The 27,957-nt window shown below is 37.3% G+C and overlaps 2 protein-coding genes across 2 annotated transcripts; both read right to left on the bottom strand.

The window, feature by feature from the left end:
• Window positions 1-1,775: 1,775 nt before the first annotated feature.
• On the bottom strand, window positions 1,776-9,175 carry LOC134678453 (uncharacterized). Its single transcript, XM_063537027.1, has 5 exons — window positions 9,038-9,175; window positions 4,801-4,939; window positions 3,826-3,978; window positions 3,055-3,206; window positions 1,776-2,018 (listed from the first exon to the last, which is right to left on the bottom strand). Exons 1-5 carry the CDS (start codon window positions 9,145-9,147, stop codon window positions 1,820-1,822), a joined length of 753 nt encoding a protein of 250 aa, XP_063393097.1. The 5' UTR covers window positions 9,148-9,175; the 3' UTR covers window positions 1,776-1,819.
• A 3,730-nt stretch (window positions 9,176-12,905) lies between these two features.
• Window positions 12,906-27,876, bottom strand: LOC134679083 (very-long-chain (3R)-3-hydroxyacyl-CoA dehydratase hpo-8). The gene is made up of 4 exons (XM_063537929.1): window positions 27,489-27,876; window positions 26,701-26,818; window positions 15,553-15,782; window positions 12,906-15,097 (listed from the first exon to the last, which is right to left on the bottom strand). Exons 1-4 carry the CDS (start codon window positions 27,578-27,580, stop codon window positions 14,842-14,844), a joined length of 696 nt encoding a protein of 231 aa, XP_063393999.1. The 5' UTR covers window positions 27,581-27,876; the 3' UTR covers window positions 12,906-14,841.
• Between the last annotated feature and the right edge of the window lie 81 nt (window positions 27,877-27,957).

Here is a 27,957-nt window from a genome sequence, read left to right on the forward strand (position 1 = left end):
TTCAAGAGACGGTTAGGGAAGGCACAACACAAAATAAAGAAGTTAATAGACAGGAAGAAAATCAAGGTGGTAGAGTCAACAATAACGAAGATCGAGAAGGTGAAATGTTAAGAAATAGAATGAGAAGTAGAAACATGGAGAGTGTTCGAGAAGGCGATATTCATTTGAGAAGGTTGAGTAGTGAAACAAGTGAAGACGAAACAAATGAAGACGAAACAAATGAAGACGAAACAAATGAAGATGAAACAAATGAAGGTGAAACAAATGAAGATGAAACAAATGAAGTTGAAAGAAATGAATTCGAAACAAATGACAATTCTCAAGTTTGAATTCGAACATACTTCAAACTTGAGCTTTCTATATTCAAAGAGAATGTCTCAAGCCAGTGTCGATTGCTATATACAGCCTCTACAAATCAACAGGATTTAATATAGGTCCCGTTCATGAACTATTAGGGGGCAGCATAGGAGCCGTCAGATTTTTGGGACGAGGCGTAAATGTGTCGTTTATGCTACCGATGTAGCCCACAAAATGGCAGAACCTACTATGCACAAGGAAACGTACCGAGGAGAACGGTAGATATAGTAGCAGTTGCTTTGGCCGCTATTATTAAATTCTATTCAGTTTTTGTATAACTTTCAAAATGCGGAAATTGACATAAACTTAGAGCCCCCTGCTCTAAGTTTATGAACTTTTATTGAAAATAAAAGAAAGTTCCGGAAAGGACTTACGAAGGACAGTCGGCTTCCGACCGATGTCACCTACGCATTGAGACCCCCTGTCTCCAAACTTTTTTATCTGAGGGCCATATTGCGCCTCAGAAACATTCGCGCGGGCCACCGTCGGAGCGGGAGGGGATGTGACTGGGCGTTGCTGCTGTTATAATTATGTTATGTTATAGGATGTCTGTCATAGAAACGCCTGTTAATGGCTACTCAGTTTGCTTATATAATCCAAGAGCATAAATTACTTAAGCACCAATAGGGTCTATGGCGCTTACGACCATTGTGACCTTATCATTATCACTTTTAGACTGTTGATAAAGTGAACATTTTAGGAAATAATAGCTTCGAAACAAAAAAAAAGTGACCTGAAGGCCTACCGCGAACCACGATCTATAAGTTGCCTCTCTGTCGCATTTGTGAATTCGTACGTACGTGTGACAGGGAGGCAACACGTCGAACGTGGTTCGCGGTAGGCCTCCTGTAACTTTTGAACCTAACAAGGTGACATCGGTCGGAAGCCGACTGTCCTTCGTAAGTCCTTTCCGGAACTTTCTTTTATTTTCAATAAAAGTTCATAACTGAAACACATTTAATTTGTACTTGTAAAAGAGGGCCTACCGCGAACTACTTTCGAAGTGTTGCCTTTCTATCGCACTTTCAAATTCGTACGCAAGTGTGACACGGAGGCAACACGTCAAACGTGGTTCGCGGTAAGCCCTCAGTACGCGGGGACTTACGACACCAGGATAACAGGCGCTTTATAAACTGATTTAGCCTATGTAACTAAGCAATGATAAAATCATGGGGACGTAGGCATAAAATAAAATAGCGTTATTATATTTTCTGAACATAAGATTTATTTAAATCATAAGCATAACATAGCATCACATCAGAATCCACGCCTTATGATGAAGTTATGAATTCAGTAGGTACTTACCTCTTAGGAGGCAAAACAAGCCGGTTCATGGGGATAATACAGAGGCACCCAAATTGTATTTAAATAGCATGTATTCAATGTTTGAAGTAAATTGGAATAACAATATTGATAAGGTTAGGAACCACTAATCAATTTGTTTTAATCTAATTCAAATGGTCTAGTTGAAGGACTCAAGCAAATCGATGACAGCCTTAAGGTTGGAGTTGACGAAGCCGACGCCGACGTGGATGGCGTTGCGGATGTTCACTTCCACGACCTTCATAATGATGGTGTCGAATATTCGCACGAACACGGCGATGGTGGGGTTCAACAACCAGTCGGTTAGGATGTTGCCGGTGAGCCGGACGCGCAGACGACTGAAAAGGAATTTTTTGTCAGAACTAGCAATGCACCGAGGAGAAGTTTCTTAAGTTGCGAAACTTCTATGAAAAATATTCTCTGGAACTTAAATTTAATAAACAATCTAATCGTGTCAAGACCGACGTAGACACGTTACATGCCATTTTAAATATTTCGCCTGCCCGCTTTACTGTTAGGTGGCGTGTAATATTATATATTACACAAAACGTTAAAGTTCTCATGGGAACATTCTCACAGAGAACTTAGTAAGTTTCTTTCATGTAATTTCTCTGAAATTTCCGAGAACATTTCTGCAATTTCTGCAATTTGTACATTGCTAGTCAGAAGTACGATAATTTACATATTTAATTAAGTGAATGCGCGATACAACTGCAGAAAGTAATCGTTACAAACGAATGTCGAGATCGCAATAGGTAACACGAAGGCGAGTGTTAAACAACATGAGTTGGGAATTGTCTTAGTGCACGTACTTATATCTCAAAACATTTAACAACGCATTAAATATGCATATGCAAGTAAATTGATACGTTAGTTCGTACGCAATACGTAGCAGAGGGGCTAGCGCGAAAACCGAAATTAGCAAATTGGGGGGATCTTTCTCTTTTACTTCAATGAAGGCGTAATTAGAGTGACGGAGAAAAATGCCCGCAATTTGCGAACTTCGATTTTCGCGGTTATTATAGCCCCTGCATAGGGCCCGCACCACCAACCACCACCCCCCAACACACCCCGCGCTTAGTTACGCGCGTGCGATAGTGATAGGAACAGGCGAGGCGGGTCAGTATACAAAATTCCTCGTGGTAAGCGTCCTTTCTTTTTATACTGAAGAAGCTGGCAGAGTCTAAAGCCTTGTGCTTGGTACTTATTTATTAATTCAGTTTAAGCTAACATGTAAAATGTAAAGTAAAAGATAAAATATTGGATGCAAAAAAAAAAGATTTAAAGATATTAGTAGCAATTTTGATGGCATTATGTGTTATTTTAAACATTAGTCTAGGTAACTAACTACCTACTTAATGTAATTATACTAACCCAATATCAGTCAAAGAAAATTGTTGGAGATGGATTTCATCGTTGTTGAAATCGATCAAAATGTCAGTGACGACCTTGAAACTATCGAGTGACCCGCGGATACCGCCGGTAGGGCCGATCCTCATCACCTTCAAGAGGTAGTTGTAGTAGAACTGAAATAAAACAAGTCCATTTAACACCGTTGATGTCGTTCGCATAACCAAGTCCAGGGAAGGCCTCATTCACGAGCGTTTTTACCATGCGCGTTAAAAAAGCGCTTGAATCTGTCCGCACGCTAAATTCGCGACGAAATATCGATTTGACGACCAAGGCTTAAAGTCGAAAATCCAACAACGCTTCATAAAAAGCGCTACCGTAATCGTGTGAATAAATTCACATGTATCCATTTGTATTATTCAAACACTTTTAACGTGCGTTGGAAAAGGTCTCGTGAGAATGGGGCCGAAGCTTTCAGGCCAATTCGAACGCGCAGCGCGCACTAATATCAAACCGATATCAGAATTATATTAGAATCATATCAGTTAGAGGAATTATTTATTAATATAAATTACTAAAAGACATTCACAGGAATATAAAACTAAAAATAAGTACAATTAAAATAACTAAAACTAAAAATTAAAAAGCTAAAAGTTAGCTGTCGCGTTTTATTATATACTTCCCTAAATAAGAGATATCTCCATACTCCATACGTGGCGGACGCATCATTTTCGTTAGGGCCTAATTTAGAGTAATGCAAAATTATAATAAGATGTGATGAGATGGGATTATTACTTCAAGGTCGGAGAACTGCAGCTCGACGCGCACGCGCAGCATCTTGGCGAAGTAGTTGACGGTCTGGTCGCCGGAGCGCTGCACGTTCACCAGCCCCGACATGTACCCGTCGTGGATCTTCAACCACGCGCTGTATGTTATCAGCAGATATCTCTGAAACCACAAGGAAACGCTCACTAACAAAATTATGTTTTCACACCACCTAATCGGAAATGAGCTTTTTGTTCCCTGCTAGGAGGAATCAAAGTGGCACTTTTCTTCCCTGCTAGGAGGGATCAAAGTAACACTTTTCTGTTCTAGCACAGTATGTTTACATATTTTTGCATTTTTTTAGCTTATAGATAATCTGTTTAAGGCATATATATATACATATATGTTGTTGTGTTGTTTAGTTGTCAAGCAGACCCCAGGCTCCCATGAGCCGTGGCAAAAATGCTGGGATAATGCGAAGAAGAAGAAGAATCTGTTTAAGCATCATAATTCCCTCATAGTAGATGTGAAAAGCGGTATGTGTCGACGGTGTCAAAATTATTTCATCTTTTGCGTTACACTTGAATCCGTGTTAACGCAAAAGATGAAATAATATTCGTTTTTTACAAGCAAAAGTCACTAAGTACTATCAATAAATTAAAGTAACAATGCACTTTATTACACTTGTAACACGGTTTATTGGAGGTTTATTGTCCAATAATTTCAATGGTGTTAGTTAGTGACTTTTGCTTGTCACCCGACGATATATCATTTTGATCCTTTGTAACACAAACTACTATATATTTGCACCGAAGGTTCGATTTCTGAGGGGCTACCGTGAAAACCGAAATTCGCAAATTGCGGGGATTTTTCTCTACCACTCTAATTACACCGTCGTTGGAGTAAAAGAGAAAGATCCCCGCAATTTGCGAACTTCGATTTTCGCGGTTATAGCCCTGTAGCCACTAGGCCAAGACGGTCGCCAAAATCATAAAAAAAACGAACCACTTCAAAGCCCTCCTCGACGTCGGGCAGCTGCATGGGGTCGAGGCCGAAGTTCTGGATGTGCGGCACCAGCATACTGATCGTCTCGTCGACATAGTCGTTCACGGTCGCCGTTATGCCGAGGTCGGTGAATTTCTCCCTAGTACGAACAACGTATCATTAATTTATAACTTTAAAAATGTAAGACTTTTGCAGCGTGCGAGTACCGTAGAACGGGGTGAGTAGGTTTCGAGGGGAGAGGTGGGTTATGAATGGGAGAGAAGGTTTGAGAGGGGGGTGAGAAGGGTTTTTAAGGCTACTGCTAGAAAAATAATGTATTCCAATTTAAAATGGGGCTATAGTAATAAGTACGCATAATAAAAAAAATCGATCCAACAATCTTCCAAAATCACCTTTGTATGAAAGACCCTCTCACCCTAAATACGAGTCACTACGGGGTGAGGTGGGTTTTCCTCTTTATCGTCAAAGTTATGAAATGGAACTACCCAAAATAAAATACTAACTAAAATACAAACGTCCGAACGACTTATTACATACACCATTCAGTTTTCACATGTAAAAATAAAATTTTATCGAGGTTTGAAAGTCAAATTTCACCCAACTCACCCCATTTTACGGTACATAAGTACCTAGGTACAACCAATTTTCATCAAGCCAGAAAAGGCACAACAAAAAATAAGAAAAAAAAAGAAAGAAAGAGGGAAAGGTACAAGAGTTCAAAGTAATTTTATACAAAATTAGAGTTTCGTCATATATTTATGAAGAATCGTAAGATGAATTTTAAGTATACAATGTGTAAATCCAATATGAGCTATAAATCGAACCGGACATATTAATTGTCCCGTGTAATCATGAATTAAGAATCTTAGTAGAAGTAGAGTTTTTTTTAAGTTATCTACACTTGTCGCATCTAGTCGCCACGTCTCAGAGAGCTGGCGGCGCGGCAGCAGCGGCTGAAACCCTAAAACGCCGCAAATATGCTGGTCTTACAAACAACCACATATTTGCGGCGTTCGCGGTAGAGACCCTGGGGCCGTGGTGTCGTGACGCCCACAACCTTTTTAAAGACCTTAAAAAAAGACTGTTGGAAACGACGGGTGACCCTAGGGCTGGCTCATTCCTAGGCCAAAGAATAGGCATAGCTATTCAGCGTGGGAATGTAGCCAGCCTTATGGGCACACTTCCGCAGGGGACAGATCTGGGGGATCTAAGGTAGGTGGGTAAGTTTTATTTATTTATTTATTTTATTAGTTTTAGTTTTAATTTATTTAGTCTATACTTAATTTTAATAATAGTTTGTATAAGTTTTGTTATTGAATAAATCTACACTTAATTATGATCCAGTAAATAATTGTTGAATATTTACCGAGCCTGGACCCCTATTCGACAAGCGACGTTTGACGTATCGTGTTGATCTCCCGTTGATGTGGGAAAAATCATAAGTTCTCGAATACGTACTTACAATGTCAACATTTGACATTAACAATCCACAGTTAGGGTGACAAGCAAACCAAACCAAACCACCCTTAGTTTAGAGTGGAGTTTTGGTTGTACCAAATGATATTATACACCGTTGATGGAATCAACACTCAGGACCCCTATTCGACAAGCGACGTTTGACGTATCGTGTTGATCTCCCGTTGATGTGGGAAAAATCATAAGTTCTCGAATACGTACAATGTCAACATTTGACATTAACAATCCACAGTTAGGGTGACAAGCAAACCAAACCAAACCACCCTTAGTTTAGAGTGGAGTTTTGGTTGTACCAAATGATATGACCCACCGTTGATGGAATCAACACTCAGTATGCAATAAAATCAACTGTTGATTTGACGTGGATGCGAAATTTGACAGTTGTACGTGTCGAATTTGGCCCCTGTACTACATCATTACGTTACGAGACATAACATGACATGACATAGGTACATACCATACATAACGCATAAAATGCTCGTATCTCGTAACTTGTGTGTTATTTGCTATACATTGCGGGCGAATTATTTGTAAGCAAAAGTTATCTCAATATACTTTTTAGATCCTAAGCTAACTACCGCTTGGCTTGCCCTTGAATTTACACGTTGTACGTGTATACCTATATTATAAATGATAAATGTTTAATGCACTAATTGTTTCCTCTAGCTGCCGTGGCTTAAAACCCTCGCAACGCTTAAATTCCGCTTTTTGAGTGTAAAATGTCCCTTTTATCAGAGATGACAATAAGTGGGTCAAGAGAGAGGTACCTTACCTTCGATGTCTAGAATTATATTCAGTTTCTCTTTAGTCTCTCTAGCAATTAATTTCGTAAGTATAATAGGTACCTACCTACTCGTACTTAATTAAGCGAATTGTGTGTAAATAATGGCTAGGTATAGGTAGGTAAGGTAATTAAGTACTTAGAAGAGTTTAGCTTATTGCTTAAGTTTGATAATTATTTCGTTATCGAAACTATTTATCTTTCGTACCTAATCGTATTCTATAATTTTGTATTCGATACCCTTAGTAGCATTAAAAAACATTATAAACAGATTCTTATCAAGTTTTACTTTTAGGTAGCCACTTATCTACGCCCGTTTGCAATAGGTATTATCATAGATCTAATCTGTGATCTATGAGAATATTGTCGCAGTAGTGTACCTATCATAAGTACCGTAAAATGGGGTGAGTTGGGTGAAATTTGACTTTCAAACCTCGTAAATAAAATTTTATTTTTACATGTGAAAACTGAATGGTGTATATAATAAGTGGTTCGGACGTTTGTATTTTAGTTTGTATTTTATTTTGAATAAGAATAAGAATAGTTTATTGCTCACATATTGATCTTACTCTATTTATATTATTTTGTGTCGTTCCATTTTCGTATTTTGGGTAGTTCCATTCCATAACTTTGACGATAAAGAGGAAAACCCACCTCACTCCGTAGTGCCTCGTATTTGGGGTGAGAGGGTTTTTCATACAAAGGTGATTTTGGAAGATTGTTGGATCGATTTTTTTTATTACTTATGCGTATTACTATAGCCCCATTTTAAATTGGAATACATTATTTTTGTAGCAGTAGCCTTAAAATCCCTTTTTACCCCCTCTCAAACCTTCTCTCCCCATTCATAACCCAACTCTCTCCGCGAAACCTACTCACCCCGTTTTACGGTACCTTTACTACTCATAAGACGTGATTTAATAAATAGGTATAATGGAATAACTATTTTCTTGTCACGCACATACAAGAAAAAAAACAAAGGCATCGATAATTAAGGCACAAGAGCAGCAACAATTACGAGCACATTTTACAATAGATTACTACTATTAAATCTAAAGACATAACAATATAGTGTGACAAAGGGGAGGGGCTCAGCATTTGCTGTGATGCAGCTAGGAAATGACAAGGCGCTACTAATTAAATAATAATGTTAAATATGAATTAATACACTTACAATTTAATTGCTATGAAGAACAATCATAAATGTACAATTTTTTTGTGTTTTTGTAAACGGTCTTTCTGTTTATTTAATATAATCATAGATAATACTAACTATGAATTAATTTGTAAACTGTACAGTACACATGCAATATGGACCCCTATTCGACAAGCGACGTGTGACGTATCGTGATCTCCCGTTGATGCGGGAAAAATCATAAGTTCTCGAATACGTACTATGTCAAAATTTGACATTAACAAACCACAGTTAGGGTGACAAGCAAACCAAACCGAACCACCCTGTTCAGAGTGGAGTTTTGGTTGTACCAAATGATATTATCCACCGTAGAATCAACACTCAGTATGCTATAAAATCAACTGTTGATTTGACGTGGATGCGAAATCTGACAGTTGTACTTGTCGAATTTGGCCCATGCATTCCTATAATGGAATGGAATATACTGTAATTTATTTATAAAGATATTAAATTAAATAACAGTGAGTTCAGTATTATAGGTACATGGGCACTGATACTTGAACTGCTATAGTCGGACCAAGAAAAGTCTGCAGCGGATTTGATAGCCCACGCAGTGTAGGTGTTATTTATACGTCATAATTTCATAGAAGTTTAACGCGTGCACTGCGTGGGCTATCAAATCCGCTGCAGACTTTTCTTGGTCTGACTCTAACAGGTTACGCTTTATTTTTTTAATACCAGTTGTTCGTAACCTTTTATCTATGAATTTATTATCAGTCAGGCATTTCGAGCCCGCCTGCACTTTTCGCCTGTGTCCTGCTTTGAAACAGAAAGTTTGGACTTACTGTTGGGCTTGCAGCAGCAGGGGCGCCAACAGCTGCTTCGGGGCGGTGGTAGCCTCCGCCGCCAGGACCACCAGCGCTAGCACCAACGCGGTATACTTCTTGTACATCATTACTTACGCTAATGACAACTGCGACACTTATCTTCGATTTTTTTCATTTATACGAACCCTTGTAGCGATACTAAAGGTTTTATCATAGTTTTAAGTATTAAAAATCAATGCCGATCGTGATTTAGATCTCAACAAATCATAATTAATCAGCTTAATTACCTACCTATGTAATATATCTGTTTACTCGTTGTGGTTTATCTATAAATCCACTACGACTGAAGTTAATCTGATAAAAAAACCGAATGAAGTAAGATCTGGGCTCGAACCCTGGGTACCATGAGTTTTTCGGAATGTACGCAAAGGTGTCTGTGAAGCCCTCATTGAGCTAGCGAGGGGGCGATAAGAGAAGCATGTGGAACAGCCGGGACGTAGATACTCGTACCTATCCTTCAGGCAGGTGATGACGACGAAGGTAGTAGGGTAGGTACCTATTACAATTCGCGCCCTACAAATAATTATAGGAAACTACCTTTGGAAGCGGGAGTATATTCACTGCGCCGTGCATCTATCGAGGAGGGTGTACCTCGGTGGCGAGCGGGACTCCCCCGATAGGAATACCGAAATTCTTATGCCTTGGCCGCAAGTATTTTTCGTTCTCGATTATTGATAGCGTTATCTACCATGCTAAATAGGTCACTCTCCGAGAATATATACTTAACTCTAATAGCCACGACTCTGTAAATACATTTTGTATAGGTCTTGGCAATTAGACCGCAGACATATTTATTTTCTGAGGTTGACTCAAATAACATTTTGCTATTGGATTTTTAAATCTGACAGCATTGATTTAAATACAAGAAAGGTAAATTGCCAATTAATTAACCTTATAACTAACTTCCGGGTTACGGGTAACTTAGAAACAGGGTAATTTTGAAAATTGCAAATAAATATTTACCTACTAAATTAAAAGGACTTCCTTCTGAAGCAGCAGTAAACGAGATGCCTTGTAAAATATTGCGAGAGCGTATGTGTTATAAAAAAGTAGGACAAGAGTTTGATTAATTAGCTTTGTGGTTCTGGTGTTTCTAAATTACCCCGCTTTATGTTACCCGTGCATTGGGGTAATAGGCTATAAAGGAAAAGAAAACCTGATTGGTTTTAATGGATGCTTTTACCGTAGACGAAACTTCATGTACCTACCCGAATGATGACCTAAAAGCTTGTCAAAGTCCACGGTTAAAGTATTCGTATTTAGTGTGGACTGCGGCGAGTCACGGGATCCATGCAAACCGCCTGTCAAGATGTAGGCAGGCAACAGGTCTTGCAGCTTTCAGTACCAAACCAACTGCAAAAGAAAGTCCTTATAGCTGCAAACCAGTTTGGCCCCAGCGCTCACTCATATCACAGAATAAATAATAGTACCTACTACCGTACAGAAAGGACACTTTCTACCAACTTCCTACAAAACCGAAGTTTGACAGCGATTTAGGGACGAATCATGCTTTTTTTATTTATGGCACTATCCCTTTCGGCTACTTAGGGTTGTGGTCGTGCACGCAAAGGAACCTTAAGTCGTGTCGACCCTAATAATTGCTCGGAACAATACTGAGCCGAACGGAGCCGAGTTTGTCCGAAGCCAGGATCAAGTGTCTTCTCACTGCCCAATAATTGCCCATACTTAGTTCCTTGTCGGGGATTTCTTTCTCATATATATAGTCCATATAAGTATTATAATCTATTTAAAGAGCGGTTTTAGAAGGAATTAAGTAGGTACGTACCTGAGCAAATAATGTACTTGCCTACTTAGAACATAATACATCTGAAGGGGGTATAAAAATCAAAACAATTCTTAATAAATTATTAATATACTTACATATATTTATTCCGTAAGACAAAATTTTTGGCCAAATAAAATGTAAATAAGATAACTTACTTTATATCCCAGTTTTACATACAGTAATAGCACAATGTTTTAGTTATTCATGAATTCATTAACATACGTTATTCGCTACTATTCGTTAATTGTTTAACGGCATTAATGTTTAGGTAATTAACTTAATCTAGCACACCTTAAGGTTTTAATTACAATACGCAACTTCACTATACATTGTTATGTTGGTATAGGTATACTGGTGTCGCTTTCAATCTAGAAAATACTAAAGAAACATTTCGATAGCTTAAGGGGACTATTTAATTATGTTTAGATACTGCTTAATACCATTTTTAAAATTACGATCCCATCCGGCGAAAAGCATGTTTCTAAAGTATTACTTATACTTCGCGCAAAAGCGAAGTGTGTTTTTCTGTCGTACTAATCACATATAGTACGAGGATTATTACTCATATTATGAGCGAATCGAGGTAAGATAATTTTGTGAAATATACGACATTAAATTAAGCAGTTATCGACTTCATTCACCCCGAGTTGCAACCAAAACGCTGATATCTGTTTATTGTGGATACATTGGATGGATTGCCATACCATGATGGCTCCTCTACACGATGGGCCAACGTCAGCCACTCCAAGGGACGCAGCCATGCGGTAGAATGAGGTAGCAATATCACTTGCTCCCTCTAACGCATAAATGCGTCCCTTGGAGTGGCCGGCGTTGGCCTAATATCGCGTAGAGGAGCCACGATGGATGCCCTATGGTAGCGCAAAGGTGCCTGTAACATATTAACTATTGTTTGTCAATCATATGTCATCTTATAATTTACAAAGCGTAGGTACTTCTATAATTATCGCATGCCCTTGAAATATGTATATGCAACCTCTGTGGTGCAGTGGTGCAATGAACTTGCAGCTAATTTAAATAAAGGTAAACAAGATGAGTTCGGTTTCTTTTTAATTTTAGGTAGGTAATAAGTACTTTTAGTTCGCATGGGTTTTTCCCTGGTTGATATAATTGGTGTTGTACAAACTGAACATTTTACGGATTATTCTGACCAATATAAAAGTGCTCTTGATTCTTATTAAATAATCTACAAACGACGTTTTAGGTCATTTTTCTGTTGAAAAATACATGTGGCCCCTTTAATACGAGTACAGTAATTTTATACATTTGGCGTTTACGTCAAATCCGATACTTCTGATTTTTTGCAGACTTGTTTATAATGTTGGGACAATGAATAATCCAAGTATGAGACCTCGAGCGCCGAACGCAACTTTGTCAAAAATCGAAAAAAACCGCGAAAATTTTGGTTTTCTTTTAGATTTGGGCGATTATAAGCCTAAAAAACTAGGTTTTGATAGTACATTCTCAAGGACATTTTAAAGTAGACTAAATTTGCTACAGTACGACACTAGAATTGTCTCTGTACATCTAATAGTTTCCGAGATAAAGCCTTTCAAAATTTGTAATTATTTCGAACTTGTATTCGTAGGCTAAGTGCAGTGAGTATGCACTTGTCTCAGGCGATACCGCTTGGCACAATCGGAACTACCGGATTTGACGCAAATGAGCCAAATTACAAAATTCGACAAAGTACTGGATTACTTCCGAAGTCCAGACATATAATGCGAACAGCCAATCAAACAAAACGTATCTTAGACATAAATTGCTTAAATAATATTATTGGTTCGGAAGTACATGTTAATTACGTTGCTTTACAAACAATCCACAAAAAACACGGAACCCATCAGTCTTGCGTCAACTTGGTTAAATATTAGTTTTTTAGGTGCTTTTTTATGTAAAACGTAGGTGAGTAGGTACGTTATAGCCGTTATAGGTATAGGTATTCATATACTTAGAGTCTGTGCGGAAAGAGAAGAGTCGTGGAATGTATGGGGCCCAATACATTCCACGACTCTTCTCTTTCCGCACAGACTCTAATGTAGACCAAGGTAACACACAGATGAAAAACATGATTGTTTTTCAATCGCAAATAAACTAGATGCCCTTTATACCTCTACAAATATATTTTCTCGAAAACTGAGTAGATGAACGCTTCGTGTCTTGGTTTTCGTTTATGAACTGAATACCAATAGTGCCGAATCATTAAATGAAAGCTGTACCAGGAACGCAATATGTATTTGAACGTGCTGTTTGCTTAATACTCAATAGGTACTTATAGCGGTTACGCCAACAACTCTGCCGCCGGACTGACGTCGATCCACTCGAGATGAGCTCTTACGGGAGTAAATAGACAACTCGGAACGTGACGTAACCTCTTAGTACCGTTGCCGGCAATTGCAACAAGTCAGTCCGTCGTAAGTGCGCGCTACGCTCTACCTACTTTCCAGGTGAATGTTTGCGGCGCGGCCCGCGTAAGTACTACTACTACAAAGCGGTACCTACATAATCTATCACTGCGCAAGCGCTCTCTTTCACGACTCCGCCATAGTAATTTCACCGTCACGAGTCTACTTGCACACTAAATTGGTACTAGGGTAGAAGGCATATCAACGAGCCATATCTTAATAAGTTAATGTAGGAATAGCACATTAACAACGATTTCTAATTACAAAACTGCATATTTATATAATGATCAAAAGCAAATGTAATAAAGTAGATACATATTATGAAACACATTAATGACATTAACTTAATGATTATACTTAATTACAATTCCACAAATGTCGCAGCCTGAAAAATGTTAATTAAGGCATTGTTCGCAGTAATGTAATGAATGAATATTCGCTCATCAGTATTCTAGAATAATTTGACCTCTAATCGGACTCGAATGATAAGTACCCAGATACCCCGGGCCGCAACTAGAATAGCTCACGATAATGCATTAACTTAACCGACCACCCGATACCAAACATAACAACATCGATAGCGAAGTGCAAGTTAATACAAAACCTTTTAATTAAAAGAACATACATTTAAGTAGCAGTAATAAATTATTATAATGTATAAAACTTTGGTTAAGCTTTTGTTTATGACCATTTTATAGTTAGTAATCACGACTAGATAATTCCCGTGATCTAGTTATAGATTAGTTACATACAAGATAAGATGTATATAGGTACATGAGGAATTTCTCTGGAAGGTATTCTTGCATTTCACAAAAGCGACTAGTAATAGATAACGTAAGACTGCAACGAGCCTAATTATATGTATAATTGCCTTTGTTAAATACAAGAACTAACTTTTGCGCAGGCTGCATATATATCCCCGAAGAGAGTTGTATAAATATGCTTTGAACAAGTGAAAGTATAAACCGCCGTACATACTTTACTAGATAGCTCGGGTATCTTTAGAGACATCATCCACATTGCAAACTACAACTGCGCTGTAAGCTAAGCAAATATGCTTTAAGTATCAGTGCACCCGCAAACTAAGTGCTCGTTGTTTAAACGCAAAGAATCAAAACACTACGCACTTTAAGACGTAATATTAATTTTGCTTCTACTTCGTTAACGTTGCAAATATGTGCGTGTAAAGTGTCGCAGCCATATATTTGCCGATAGCACAGCGAAGAGTATTGCGTACATTAGGAATTGGTGGCCAAATAAAATGATCCGAAGTAAAGTCTTGAATCTTCTAACGTTTGTCTCTAGTGGCGTTAAAGCGCATTAATATTTTTAATCTGATTTTGTCACACAGTAACTACACAATCCTCACATAGAATGGTCACTAACTTGTTAGTAAAATAATACATATCGCAAACGCTTTCTTACAATTAAGGTTAAAAATAATAAATAGGAATTTGCATTTAGTGCTTGCCAAATAAGGTAACCACTAAGTAATCGCCTCAAGAATTTCCACAAAAAAACAACTACTTATGTAATAAACCCGTATTATTCAATCAGTGGGTTTTCTTCGGGTCTTTTCCCAACATTTTTCTTCTTTGGCTCATCATGTGACCGAAAAGTACGGGGAACAGAGGAACATACAGGAACATGTAGAATACTAGGAAGTGGTAGTAGCTGAAGACGAAGTTGTAAGGGTTGGGCATGGCCACGGACCAGAGCTGCCTCTCGGCGATCTCGTCGAGCGCGTGGTACATGCACAGCAGTTCACCCGTCACGCCCAGCGGGTACAGCGCCAGGAACGTGGAGTACCTGCAACACGGCGTACACTCAGACCGGGTACGAACCTACACTAACCTACCGCCCGCCCGCTCGCCTCAACGGGCCGCGAAGATCGTCACGATAACAATGAAAAATAAAGAGTTAGGGTAGACGATGTTAAAGTGAGTTACACTGACTCAAATATAACAATATATTTACCGCCTCCGGGTTTCTAGCCTAGTCGGGAGTGAGCCTACATGTGTCCGACTTACAATTTTGTATAGGTATTCATATAAGTATTTATACATAGCTATATATCGGCGTACAAAACACGTAATATAAGCATTTATTAACGACCGTATTAAGCAAAAAAAAATCATCAAGAGTTTAAGACGATGTCGGTTGCGTTGTTTTATCACAGTATTAAAAGCACATTCTGTCTTTATCTTCCGATCAGCTCAAGAGTTCGCTTACGATTTGGGACGAAAAAACGTATGTTATATTACCTGGTGACTAGCAGGAAATGCGGCACCAACTTGACGAGGTTGAGAGCGTAGTACGCGTATCGGATGGTCTCTGTGATGGACCAGGCGAGCACGCAGAGCGGCAGGCCGGGGCTGAGCGTGGCGCCGGTGGTGGCGAGCAGCGCGCCGCACACGAGGAACACGCGCGAGTACACCTGCGCCAGCGTCGTCACCACGCCCGACGGCACCAGGCCGGTGGCCGCGTGCACCACCTGCAACACCATGCCATGCTGCTGCTTCAGCTATTCACAGACCGAACAACGACACACCGCCAATCACAGAATATCATGTGGTTAAACCAAAAGAGACAGTCCAAATAATAGGTAGTACCTACATTACGGGATGAAAGTTACTTAGGTATATATCTGCCGAGTTCAGATGAGTTCGAGCGCTATTACTTCAAATCACACTCTACTTTTCATTTCGTATAGGAGGAGGAGTATAATATATTGAGACGGAATTAAGGGTAACTACGGAACCCTAGTGAGTATGGCCCGACTTGCTCTTGGCCGGTTTTTAGTTATTATAACTTGTTTTGGTAAATGCATTTTTGCAGAATCAAGGTAATGCGGCCAAGTTAATAAATTAACAATGAATTACATAAAAACGCTGAGCGAGCGAATAACATAAAATATACCTTCCTTAATAGGTACCTAAAACTGGTTGTTTATCTTTTAAAAACTTTTGATTGTGTTGTTTTTAAATTCATAGCATGACATTGTATAAGTGCAAACGGCCATTGACATTGCTGGCAGGTTCGAAACAATTGAATCAAAGAAGAGATATCATAATATTGTACACGTCTAAATCTTACATTCCAGAGTTACCGTTATCATACATACATAATAAGGTACTTTTGGTAATGTATTGAAAAAGAAAGGTTATGTATAGATTAGCCTACTTAGGTTATCACATCATTGAAACAAAAAGGAAACAGGTTTTCTTTAATTTTGTTTTCGTTATAATAATTTTATACACTACCAAAACATAACGGCAATAATTCGTTACCTATATATATTTTTATAATATACCAAATTTCAATCCTTTAAAAGCTTACCTACTTAATTTCTTCACTTCTTCGAGCACAAATGGTACAGAACAATTGGTTACTTGTATGAAATGCAAGTCATGCTAAACGATCGGTAAAAAAAAATAAAGCGTGAGCCGGTATAAATAATTAAAAAAAACAGTGACGGACTCGAGCCTGACTCACAGCCGCTTGAAATTCGGCCCGAAAAGGGATTATAAAATATCAAATTATAATTCATACACTAGTTCCGAAGGTTCACTGTACTGGCACGAGTCGGGGTTCGAACCCGCGACCTACGGATTGCAAGCCTTACCGTTAAGCTGCCAATGCTAACATAATCTACGTATTTTTGATACAAGCTTTTATCGCTGACTGTACTTTACTTTCCACAGACAAGTAAAATCATCGAGACAATTCTAACAACACCAAACACAATTAGGTTGCGTTGTTTTATCACAGAGTTCCTATGGCCACCTCCTGTTTCCATCATCAGATCAGCTCGATGGTACCTACCACAATATAGCATTGCTACCCGACATACGTATGTAGGTATGAATATTTTCAGCTTTATCGAGTTCATCGGAAACCGAGAAGTATTCAAATTTAACTTGCAAGATTTGACCCGTACAAACATAGCTACGTACCTTGCAATTTAAATATATTGCAAGTTAAATAAAAGCTTGTAAAATAGGAAATGACAACTCAATTTCCGCCAATTCATCGTTGAAAGCGAGACTTTTGACCCTCACCTTCGGGCCAAGGTTCAAGCCGATGACAAACTCATTATTGTTACATTCTATTTTAACATGTTAATTTATTCCGGATTCGGCATTTTCAATAAAATGGTTTAAAATGAAACAATGATGTTCCGAACATGCGTGCCCCGAGTCGAAGGCAACACACAGAGGCCCTTTCGAAAATTTCATGAAGTACATATAAGGCGTATACCGAGATGATGTTGCCCGTGTCATGGGACGCACGAGGAGGAAGTACTGAAATGAAATCTGAATGGAACCTAAAATGTACTGAAGTATACTTTAACTATAAATTCAATAAGTCTAAATAAACAATATGACACGGCAGCTTTTTCCGCCATTTGGTTGTAGGCTGTTTCGTGGACTGTAGAAATGTACGACATTGACTCTCATTTCTGCTGGCCTAGCCAAGGTTACAATCGCTATCGCTTCGACAACGAAACGCTTTCTGTCTTTCTCTCTTCCATATTAGTGCGACAGTAACGGTTGCGTTTCGAAGAAATAGGATAGATTAGCACCTTGAGAAATCTAGACAGCATATATACCTATTGTCGGAAAGTTTGCATGCGTGTAAATGGGTCTGGGGTCGTTACATCCCGTAAATGGGTTCGGAAATGTGTTCGCGAATGCCTTTTAATTGTTATTGTATGGTCGCACGAATATCCGAACTACATATGTGAAGGATCGTGGTTGCCAAAATGTACGTCAAAAACAGACACGACATGGAAAATCCCAAATGCCACCACGTATTGGCATTACCTTTCGAAAAGTAGTCCTCCGCATGCGGTTTCGCGTATTCGTATACTTGGTTTTCCCCTTAAGGAAGCTAGCCTATATTGTCCACTGTCCGCATTTAGTCCGTTGCCAGAGCATCGCAGACGCCTTACAACCGGTTTGATAATTATCACATTGCTGTTTACGGAAACGAGGGAAAATTACTGACTACCCGGATACATATCCATATCCGTGGATCAGATTAAGCTTACCTTAGGTACCTAAGCTCTAAGCAACTTCGTTTATTATCTGAAGAAAACATTTTTTGTATATGTGCTCAAAGACAACAATTTTTGATGCAATGTGCAGTATAGTTCCTACCTACGTTATTACATTACGAGCCGGCCGAGTGTGATACAAGGGCCGAGCGAGCCTAGGACATTTCATGAACACAAGGCCGTTAATTCCTATCCTGGCCGAGGTATGTACGCATATATATTGCTTTTCTAATAAACGTTGAAATGCAATCTAAGCTGTCCTATGAAAAACATCCAAGCGCAGATAATTATTATGCGCGTTATTTATACGTACTTGCCTTGTTATAATTAAAACCTTAATACTGTATTAGGAGTGTATAGGGTGTGTGTTGTTTTATGAACAAAATTAATAATGTTAATGTTTTGTTAACAAAGTTTTTTTAAAAATTCTTACTGCAACCATCCATCCTCACCTCACAGCGCTTATGATGTATGATATAACTAGCTGTTGCCCGCGACTTCGTCCGCGTGGAATCTTATCTTCAACATTTTACATCTTTAGTACCTATAATTTTCATATCCAAGCAATGTTGAAATTAAAGTACTTTTCTTTTTTAGCAAGTTGTATGAAGTTTTAAGTCAAGTGGAATTTGATGTTGGTTGCTGAAATTACTTTTCTTGTATTCTCATAATAGGTACCTATGCCCTTACACAAAGATTCAAGTTCCGCATTCCGCACTCACAAAATATCTGATCTCCATACAAACTTTCAACCCCTTTCTCACCACCTTGGGGGATGATTTTCAAAAATGCTTGAATTAGTTTTCATGTTTATTAATTTATTACCTTTTTTTTCTAAAAAGTTAAAGTTCCTAGCTTAAAATTAAATTTACACCCCAAGACGAATTTTCATCCCCTATTGCAACGTTTTTGGAAATTCAATCCCTAAGGGGGCTATTAGGGATTGAATTTCCAAAAACGTTGCAATTACTTTTTTTTGTAATCGGCTATTATGTCTTTCTAAGAAGTTTCAAAGCATTTGTAATGGATTCAAACTTTGAACCCCATTTTAACCCTGTTAGGGGATGAATTTCACAAATCGCTGAAATCACTTTTATTGTCTTCTAATAATATCCCCAAATACAAAGATTCAAATCCCGCGCTCGAAAAAAATGCATGATATCCATACAAACTTTCAACCCCGTTTTCACCACCATAGGGATGAATTTTCAAAAACGCTGAAATTAGTTTTCTTGTATTTTAATATAATACCTTTTTACAAAGTTTCAAGTTCCTAGCTTCAAATAAAATTTGCACCTGAAGACGAACTTTCATCCCCTTTTTAACCCCCTTAGGGGTTGAATTTCCAAGAACGTTACAATTACTTTTTTTTTGTAATCGGCTATTATGCCTTTCTAAGAATTTTCAAAGCATTTGTAATGGATTTAAACTTTGAAACCCATTTTAACCCATATTGTCTTCTAATCGTATCCCCAAATACAAAGATTCAAGTCCCGCGCTCGAACAAATGTTTGATATCCATACAAACTTTCAACCCCTTTTTCACCACCTTAGGGGATGAATTTTCAAAAACGCTGAAATGAGTTTTCTTGTATTTTAATTTAAAACGTTTTTACAAAGTTTCAAGTCCCTTGCTTAAAATAAAATTTGCACCCGCAGACGAACTTCCATCCCCTTTTTAACCCCCTTAGGGGTTGAAATTCCAAAAACGTTGCAATCACTTTTTTTTACAATCGGCTATTATGCCTTTCTAAGATGTTTCAAAACCATTTGTAATGGATTCAAACTTTCAATCCCTTTTTAACCCTGTTAGGGGATAAATTTTACAAAACGCTGAAATTACTTTTCCTGTCTTCTAATAATATCCCTAAATACAAAGATTCAAGTCCCACACTCGAAAAAATGTTTGATATCCATACAAACTTTCAACCCATTTTTCACCACCTTAGGGGTTGAATTTTCAAAAACGCTGAAATTGGTTTTCTTGTATTTTAATAATACATCTTTTAACGAAGTTTCAAATTCGTAGCTCAAAAGAAAACTATAACCCCATACAAACTTTCATCCCCTTTTTAACCCTGTTAGGGGATGAATTTTACAAAACGCTGAAATTACTTTTATTGTCTTCTAATAATATCCCCAAATGCAAAGATTCAAGTCCCGCGCTCGAAAAATTTTTTGATATCCATACAAACTTTCAACCCCTTTTTCACCACCTTGGGGGATGAATTTTCTAAAACGCTGAAATTAGTTTTCTTGTATTTGAATTGGATACGTATTTACAAAGTTTCAAGTTCCTAGCTTAAAATAAAATTTGCACCCGAAGACGAACTTTCATCCCCTTTTTAACCCCCTTAGGGGTTGAATTTCCAAAAACGTTGCAATCAATTTTTTTTGTAATCGGCTATTATGCCTTTCTACGAAGTTTCAAAGCATTTGTAATGGATTAAAATTTTCAACCCCTTTTTAACCCTGTTAGGGGATGAATTTTACAAAACGCTGAAATTACTTTTCCTGTCTTCTAATAATATCCCTAAATACAAAGATTCAAGTCCACCACTTGAATTTTTTTTTGATATCCATACAAACTTTCAACCCCTTTTTCACCACCTTAGGGGATGAATTTACAAAAACGCTGAAATTAGTTTTCTTGTATTTTCATAATATATCTTTTTACGAAATTTCAAATTCCTAGCTTAAAAAAAAACTTTAACCCCATACAAACTTTCATCCCCTTTTTAACCCCCTTAGGGGTTGAATTTCTCAAAATCGCTTCTTATCTCTTGTACACTTTATAAATGCAATCTGGTGTGCAAATTTCAACTTTCTGGCTTTTGTAGTTTCGGCTCTGCGTTGATGAATCATCAGTCAGTCAGTCAGTCAGTCAGTCAGGACACTTGCATTTATATATATAGATTAAGTAGGTTCGTATGCTTTTAAATTAGATGCGTTTAACTAATTAACCTATCCATAATTTATTATTATGCAGCGGCAGTTATTACGATATTAGCAACTCGGCCCATTACTTACATTGTGCGCACAATGTAAGTACCTATTTACGAGTACAATTACCTACCTATATCATATTAAAGTAAATACGCAAGGTAAATGCGCATTTTACATACGAGCACGAACACAAATGCTGAGAAAATATCATTTGCACGTTGCAGATCCAATAAGTATTTATGGTTTGTGCCCAAACTGAGGACTTAAATTAGGAACTAGTAAATCTAGTAATACTTAAACCGTGAAGTTTTGGCCCATAGTTTTCTGTCTGTCTGTCGGAGGCTTTGCCTCGGTATCGTTAGTGCTAGAGGGCTGCAATTTAGCATGGATAATATAAATCAATCAATGCGACAAAGTGATAAAATAAAATCTAAAAATTGATCGATTCAATCATGATTGTTTGTACCAAATGTTGGATAATTTTTTTTCTTAATGGAGCTAACAATAAAAAACTATATTTACCTATATAGGTGTAGGCTGTGCGATGTACCTACGTGGGTCAACCGACAGGTAGTATTTAGCAGTTCCAATAGTTAGATGCCAACAAACAACGCGCAATCGTTTCGATTAAACGTTACTTTATTTATTTATTTACAAATGTTTAGTTTTTAAATGTTTTCCTATGCTTGTAGTGTATGACGATATTACTTGCTAAATTTCATAGTTGGGTCATTCCACCGTTTCGGGTGTTGCACTTGAACTCATAAAATAAGGTTTTATTCGATATTGTAACAGGAACTAGGAGGTTATAACTATTGATTCATCTACTACTTTGATAATATTTTCCTTTCCTGTACGCACATTATTAAAGTATAAGAGAAATAACGAGAGAATCACTAAAAAGTAGCTGTTTCGGGCGTTACGCGAATTGGCCTATACCTTCTGACCATCAGTACCAAAATGCATAATTAAGCGAATTTTATCAAGTAAGCTCCAGTTTTATTTATGTCAAGTAATAATAGTTAGTATAGTCTACTGAAACACTGAAGTAACACTTAGTATCACTTCTTATTTAATTTTAGTAAAATAAATTACCTGTTTCGGGTGTTACTCATGGTTCGTTTCGGGTGTTACGAGTACGAAATTAAGACAGATTTATACGAAATTATGGCTCATTTTATTGAAATTATTGTCTTTTTAATAAATTCGATTAAAAATATAAGTAATAAATGCTGAATTATTTTAAAATACATTATCTTAACAATAAAAACTGTTTCTCGAAGATATCATAATTATTTTTCTTTCGATGCGAATATTTCCGAAAATATTCACTTAATCAAAAACTTGTTGATGGTGACACCTATTTTGAAAGATCTATCCAACGACACCCCACATCACAGGATTAAATGCAAAAAAAAATTAAAAAAAATTTTTTTTTCGGATTTTTTTTGTGACATGAAGGTTCGGTACGTTTTCTATGGAAATAGGTTAGTTTTGACTTCTTAAACCAGTTTTCATTTTTCAACCCTTTGGTAGCGTTTCTTATGGAATGACCCAGTTTTGTAGATCAACGGGAATAGGTACCCTATAAATTTTGATTCCCTTGAGAGTGTCCAAATAAACGTTTTGTGCGGCATAAACGGCCGTATCTTTTTTGCGTTAACTTAGAAGTTTGATTTTTTCTCAGCTTCAAGGGACCATAGACCTGAGGATATGGTCTTAGTTTCATCTCGATATCTCCACGCGTTCAGACAGACGGACGGACGGATTGACGGCGGACAGACTGACAACAAAGATGCTATGTGATCCTATAAGATTTCCGTTTGTTCCTTTTGAGGTACGGAACCCTAGAAAAGACCGCGAAAATTAAAACACGTATTCTTCAAAATCTGTATAGTACCTAAGAAAGGATTATTTAAAATTTTATCAAAGGTGTGACAGAGGGGTCGAAATATTAGCTCGTATATTAGGCGATACATTAGTTCATGAGCGGAGGTTAAATTACCACAACATCGTTCAAACAGCGGGAATTTTGCGTTCTGGACAAAAACTATTTTGTACATATTTATTGGTTTTCTGATGACGCACTTACACTGACGTATAAGAAATTAACGTCCTTTATTCTACCTATGTATTATTATACACACTTAGCACCTTATACACGATAGCGCGATGCAAAGGAGGGTAATGCGTTTATTAGTGTATCTATGTATGTGTTTGTTCGTTTGTGGAACTCCAGAGACCAGACGCGTGGGCCGATTTTGATAATTCTTACGTCAATCGATTTGTCTTAACCGTCCGAGACCGTCACTAATAACTTGTCAGTAAAAACATTTTAAGTATGAATGGTAGCAACCATTAAATAATTTATTGCGCTGTCGCCCTTTCTTTATTTTTTTAAATTAGCTTGTTAGTTACTTTCTCAGTATTGTGTTAATAAGATTCGTTAATAAACTTATTACCGTAAAACACTATTACAGTGCCGTTTCAACTTTGCCCACCGCGTCGCAGTTCAGTAAAAGCGAAATAAGTTAAAAGTAATTACAGATACACTTTCTGATCTATGACTACCTGTAACTACTTTTAAGTTATTTCGCTTTTACTGAACTGTGACGCGGTGGGGAAAGTTATGTTGAAAGGGCAATGTTATAGAGTATTATGGTACTATTTCTAATTAGTATATACTAAGGTATTATGAACTGAAGAAATATAGCCAAAAATATTATAGAAGGCAATTCCACTAGAAAAACTTTGTTAGGTTAATTTTTATTCAACTAAGTACAGTCACCTGCAATAATATGTTACACAACGTAGGCCGCAAAAATATCTGACACGATCTTATTTGTAGAGCCATAATAAGAGCGTGTCACATATTTTTGCGGCCTTCGAAGAGTAACATACTATTGCAGGTGACTGTACACTACGGCATTGGTCGGTAGAGTCTGAGTGGAAAGCAAAGAGTCGTGCAATGTATGCTCGCGTGGCCCATTCGGCATTTTGGACTTGCGGCTTTTTATAAGACACACAAAAAATACTTTTATAGTTTTTTTACTCGAATCTACTTTTATGGCTTTTAACATTTCTAAAACCGGTGTTATTTAGTATGCTAGTAATTATTTTAAAGTTTTTTTTGTCCCTTGAACTTCAGGAAGGGTTATGATTTTAGAAGTTTATAGTGTTTATACTCGTATGTAGGGATTGCAATTGCTGGATCCAGCTTCCAGCAATCCAGCTGGATCCAGCGCTATTTTCCATCTGCTGGATCCAGCAGGCAGCGCTGGATCCAGCGCTGCGCATCCGCATTAAAAAAAATCATCAAAAAACTACACACGCAACTTTGCAAAAACTTATAAAAACTGTTGGTTCAAGCGTTCCAGCGCTCAGCCCATCCCAAATCTACTAGTGTAGGTAAATTTGCATATAGCTATACTCGCCCGAATATAGATGTTTTCTTAAAGTTTACTGTTGCGCGCCATCTGCACGTTTGTATTATTGACAATACCGTCGTATTATTATGCAATATGTTAATAACCTGCGACGGTGGCAGCACTGACGAAATACGCCGTAGAGCTGGTATGGCTAAGAGTGCTATGGCTAACCTTGACAAGATCTGGAGGAACAGAGGTATTCGACGTACGACTAAGGTGCGATTGGTTCGAGCTCTTGTCTTCTCGATATTTATGTACGGTGCCGAAACTTGGAGCCTGAAAAGCTGTGATGTGGCTAGGATTGACGCTTTTGAAATGTGGTGTTGGCGAAGACTGCTGCGTATACCTTGGACAGCTAGAAGAACTAACATCTCTATTTTGGAAGAACTCAGTATTACCACACGGCTCTCCGAAGCATGCCATGAACGAACCCTTAGATTTTTCGGACACATTTATGAGATCATCAATGCATGATATGGAGAAGTGTATCATCTTGGGGCGAATGAATGGTAAACGCGCTCAGGGTGGGGCTCGTAAGAGATGGTCTGACGCCATGAAGAAGGCGAGTGGCGGCAGCCTGCACCGTGCAGTTCACTTGGCTTATGACCGCAATCAGTGGGGACATGTTGCATGTGGTCGCGATCCTCAGCATTGAGGGAACGAGGAAGAAGAAGAAGATGCAATATGCCGCTAGCCAACATTTTTTAATGTATTAGTTGGTTTTTGTTTTGTGTAATATATATTTATATATTTTGTCGGGTCCTTATCGGCGTGAGATTACGACGCCATCTGCTTGACCGTTTTATTTTGCAGTAAGTTACTCCACGACTTTCTAGCTCCTATCGTTAGTGCACTCGTTTAAAATTTAAGTTTTGTGTAGGTATACAAAAATCATTTAATATGAATGTCAAAATGGACGAGGATGTGATAAAAAAACTATGGTATTACTTTAAAAACAATATGAGGGCCGGAGTGCTAAGTGTCTGCTATGCTCAAAGATTCTAATGACATGTAACCGTTCAACCACAGGCTTAAAAGGTTATTTACAGAAGATTCACTGTGTCAATTTTACGTCCGCCAGCACCAGCAACAGTTACAAATAAATTACGAGTACTCACTTTCAGAGATCTCAAAAGAAATAAACTTTCGAAAGAAATGATCTCAAGAAAAAAGTTTTCAAGTCTAAATTACGCCCTATTATCCTCCCTTTGTTTGGTTTATTTCATTTTAATAAAAAAAAAACATGTAGAATTGCACCATGTGTCTTTTGTTGCCAAATCGGTAAACTGCTGGATCCGCGCTGGATCCAGCTGGATTGATACCGATCCAGCAAAAATCCAGCTGGATTGAAAACGCTGCTGGATTGCAATCCCTATATACTCGTATGCCTACGTTTTACATATGTATATTATGTATGGTGTAGGTATGTATGCAAGTTAGTTCGTGTCGTGGGTTTCAGCATAGCGTCGAAACTACAAAGCCGACTTTAGTGAATGAGGTGTTATTATATTCGGTTTTATCATAGAGGCTAGATTTTAATTTTAACCAAATTGTAAGCAGGATGGTTTTTACGACAAATAACATACTGTCAGGTTACAATATTTCAATTTAACAAAATATTCAAGTATTATATTTAACATTTTAATTTAATTATTAAATGATCATTTCTTAATTCATACTGAGAGTGGAAACGAAATTTAAGCAAGACAGTGTCATAGAAATTTATTATCAACTCATAGGTACCTATTCATTACTTGTGGTAATATGATTAATTAAATAAAATCATAGGGGAGCAAAATGCACAACTGAATATTACTATAATATCATATTTGTTGTTCTAGCATTAAAACAATAAACATTTTTTCATGATTCATACTGAAATTTTGTGCCACTGAATTCTGTTATTAAATGAAGCAGAAACTATTGTTTAAACATGAATGATTGAACAAGATTCAGTGGTACATAAATCAAGTGTTTACCTCAAGTATTGCAGCATTCTGGAAGATTACTACAGTCCACTTGATTTCGTTCCAATAGTTGTCCAGAGTGCCTCGGTTCAGGAAATATACTAATGTTTGTAACAACAGGTATCCCCATCTGGAAACAACATGACCGTGAGATACCTTCAATCACCAATAATAATATACAATTTAAGAATTATGAAGAAGTAGCGGGAAAGAGGGGAGGCCTTTGTCCAGCAGTGGGACACACTATTAGGCTAAGACAAAAAAAAGATCACACCTAAATATGTTTATACATATAAATTAGTCTCTTAGAAGCTTTTGATGTTGGTTTAAAAAAGAATTCATTAGCTATTACCAAAAAATTTTCTGGCAACAATTTTATTGCTGATTGTTCACTATTTCCAAAATATGTAAGTGTCAATTTGTTTACTAGAAAGTTAGTAGAAGTCTTTAAAGAGCATTTAGCATGTAGCATCACGGGATCTGGTAGTATCACTCAGTGCCCTATAAAATAAGTGTTCCGTAAACAAAGTTTTGTACGGAACACTAAAAATTCTAACCTGCATTTTTTGCTTACTTATCACTTGCTATTTGCACTATAATTAAAACATCAGCCGCCATCATACAGCAGTACACACAATACAAATGTTAGATTATGCGTTATAATTCTGGATATTCATTTACAAAATTGTTTTCGCAAATATGTACACTAAAGTATAGGAACAAGTAAAATTTCTCCATTTGTTTTTTTTTTATTAACAAGATATTATAACATATAATATTATATACAAATGTTTACTTACCCTAAAGTTTGTACAGTATTATATGCTATGAGATATAATTTTCCGATCGAAGAAACATCGGTTTTTTTTGCACTCGCACTTTTGGGACTCATTATATATTTTTATAAAGCACAATGTACAAAATGATGCAGTTAAAATATATAAAAAAAACTTCGGAAACTTAAATTTGAAAACGAACTAATTTATTTACAGAGTTATCCAATGTTTGTAAATTTTGATAAAACTTTGGCTTTAGATAAGCTTATGTCAGTAATTATTTAAATCACACAAAAATAAATTAAATATTGTTTTAGTTTGGTAAGTAAATACTAACAAGTTAATAACATTAGAACTATAGTTTAATATTTTGAGATTATCTAATATAATATAACAAGGTGCGCGCACGGCACACGCAACGCTCAGTGCCCTGTTAAGTGTGCTTCTATTCTCACTTCTATCAGTCAAGTGAAGTAATTAATTCTGATTTCTG

This window comes from Cydia fagiglandana, chromosome Z (assembly GCF_963556715.1).
Source record: "Cydia fagiglandana chromosome Z, ilCydFagi1.1, whole genome shotgun sequence".
Classification (NCBI taxonomy): domain Eukaryota; kingdom Metazoa; phylum Arthropoda; class Insecta; order Lepidoptera; family Tortricidae; genus Cydia; species Cydia fagiglandana.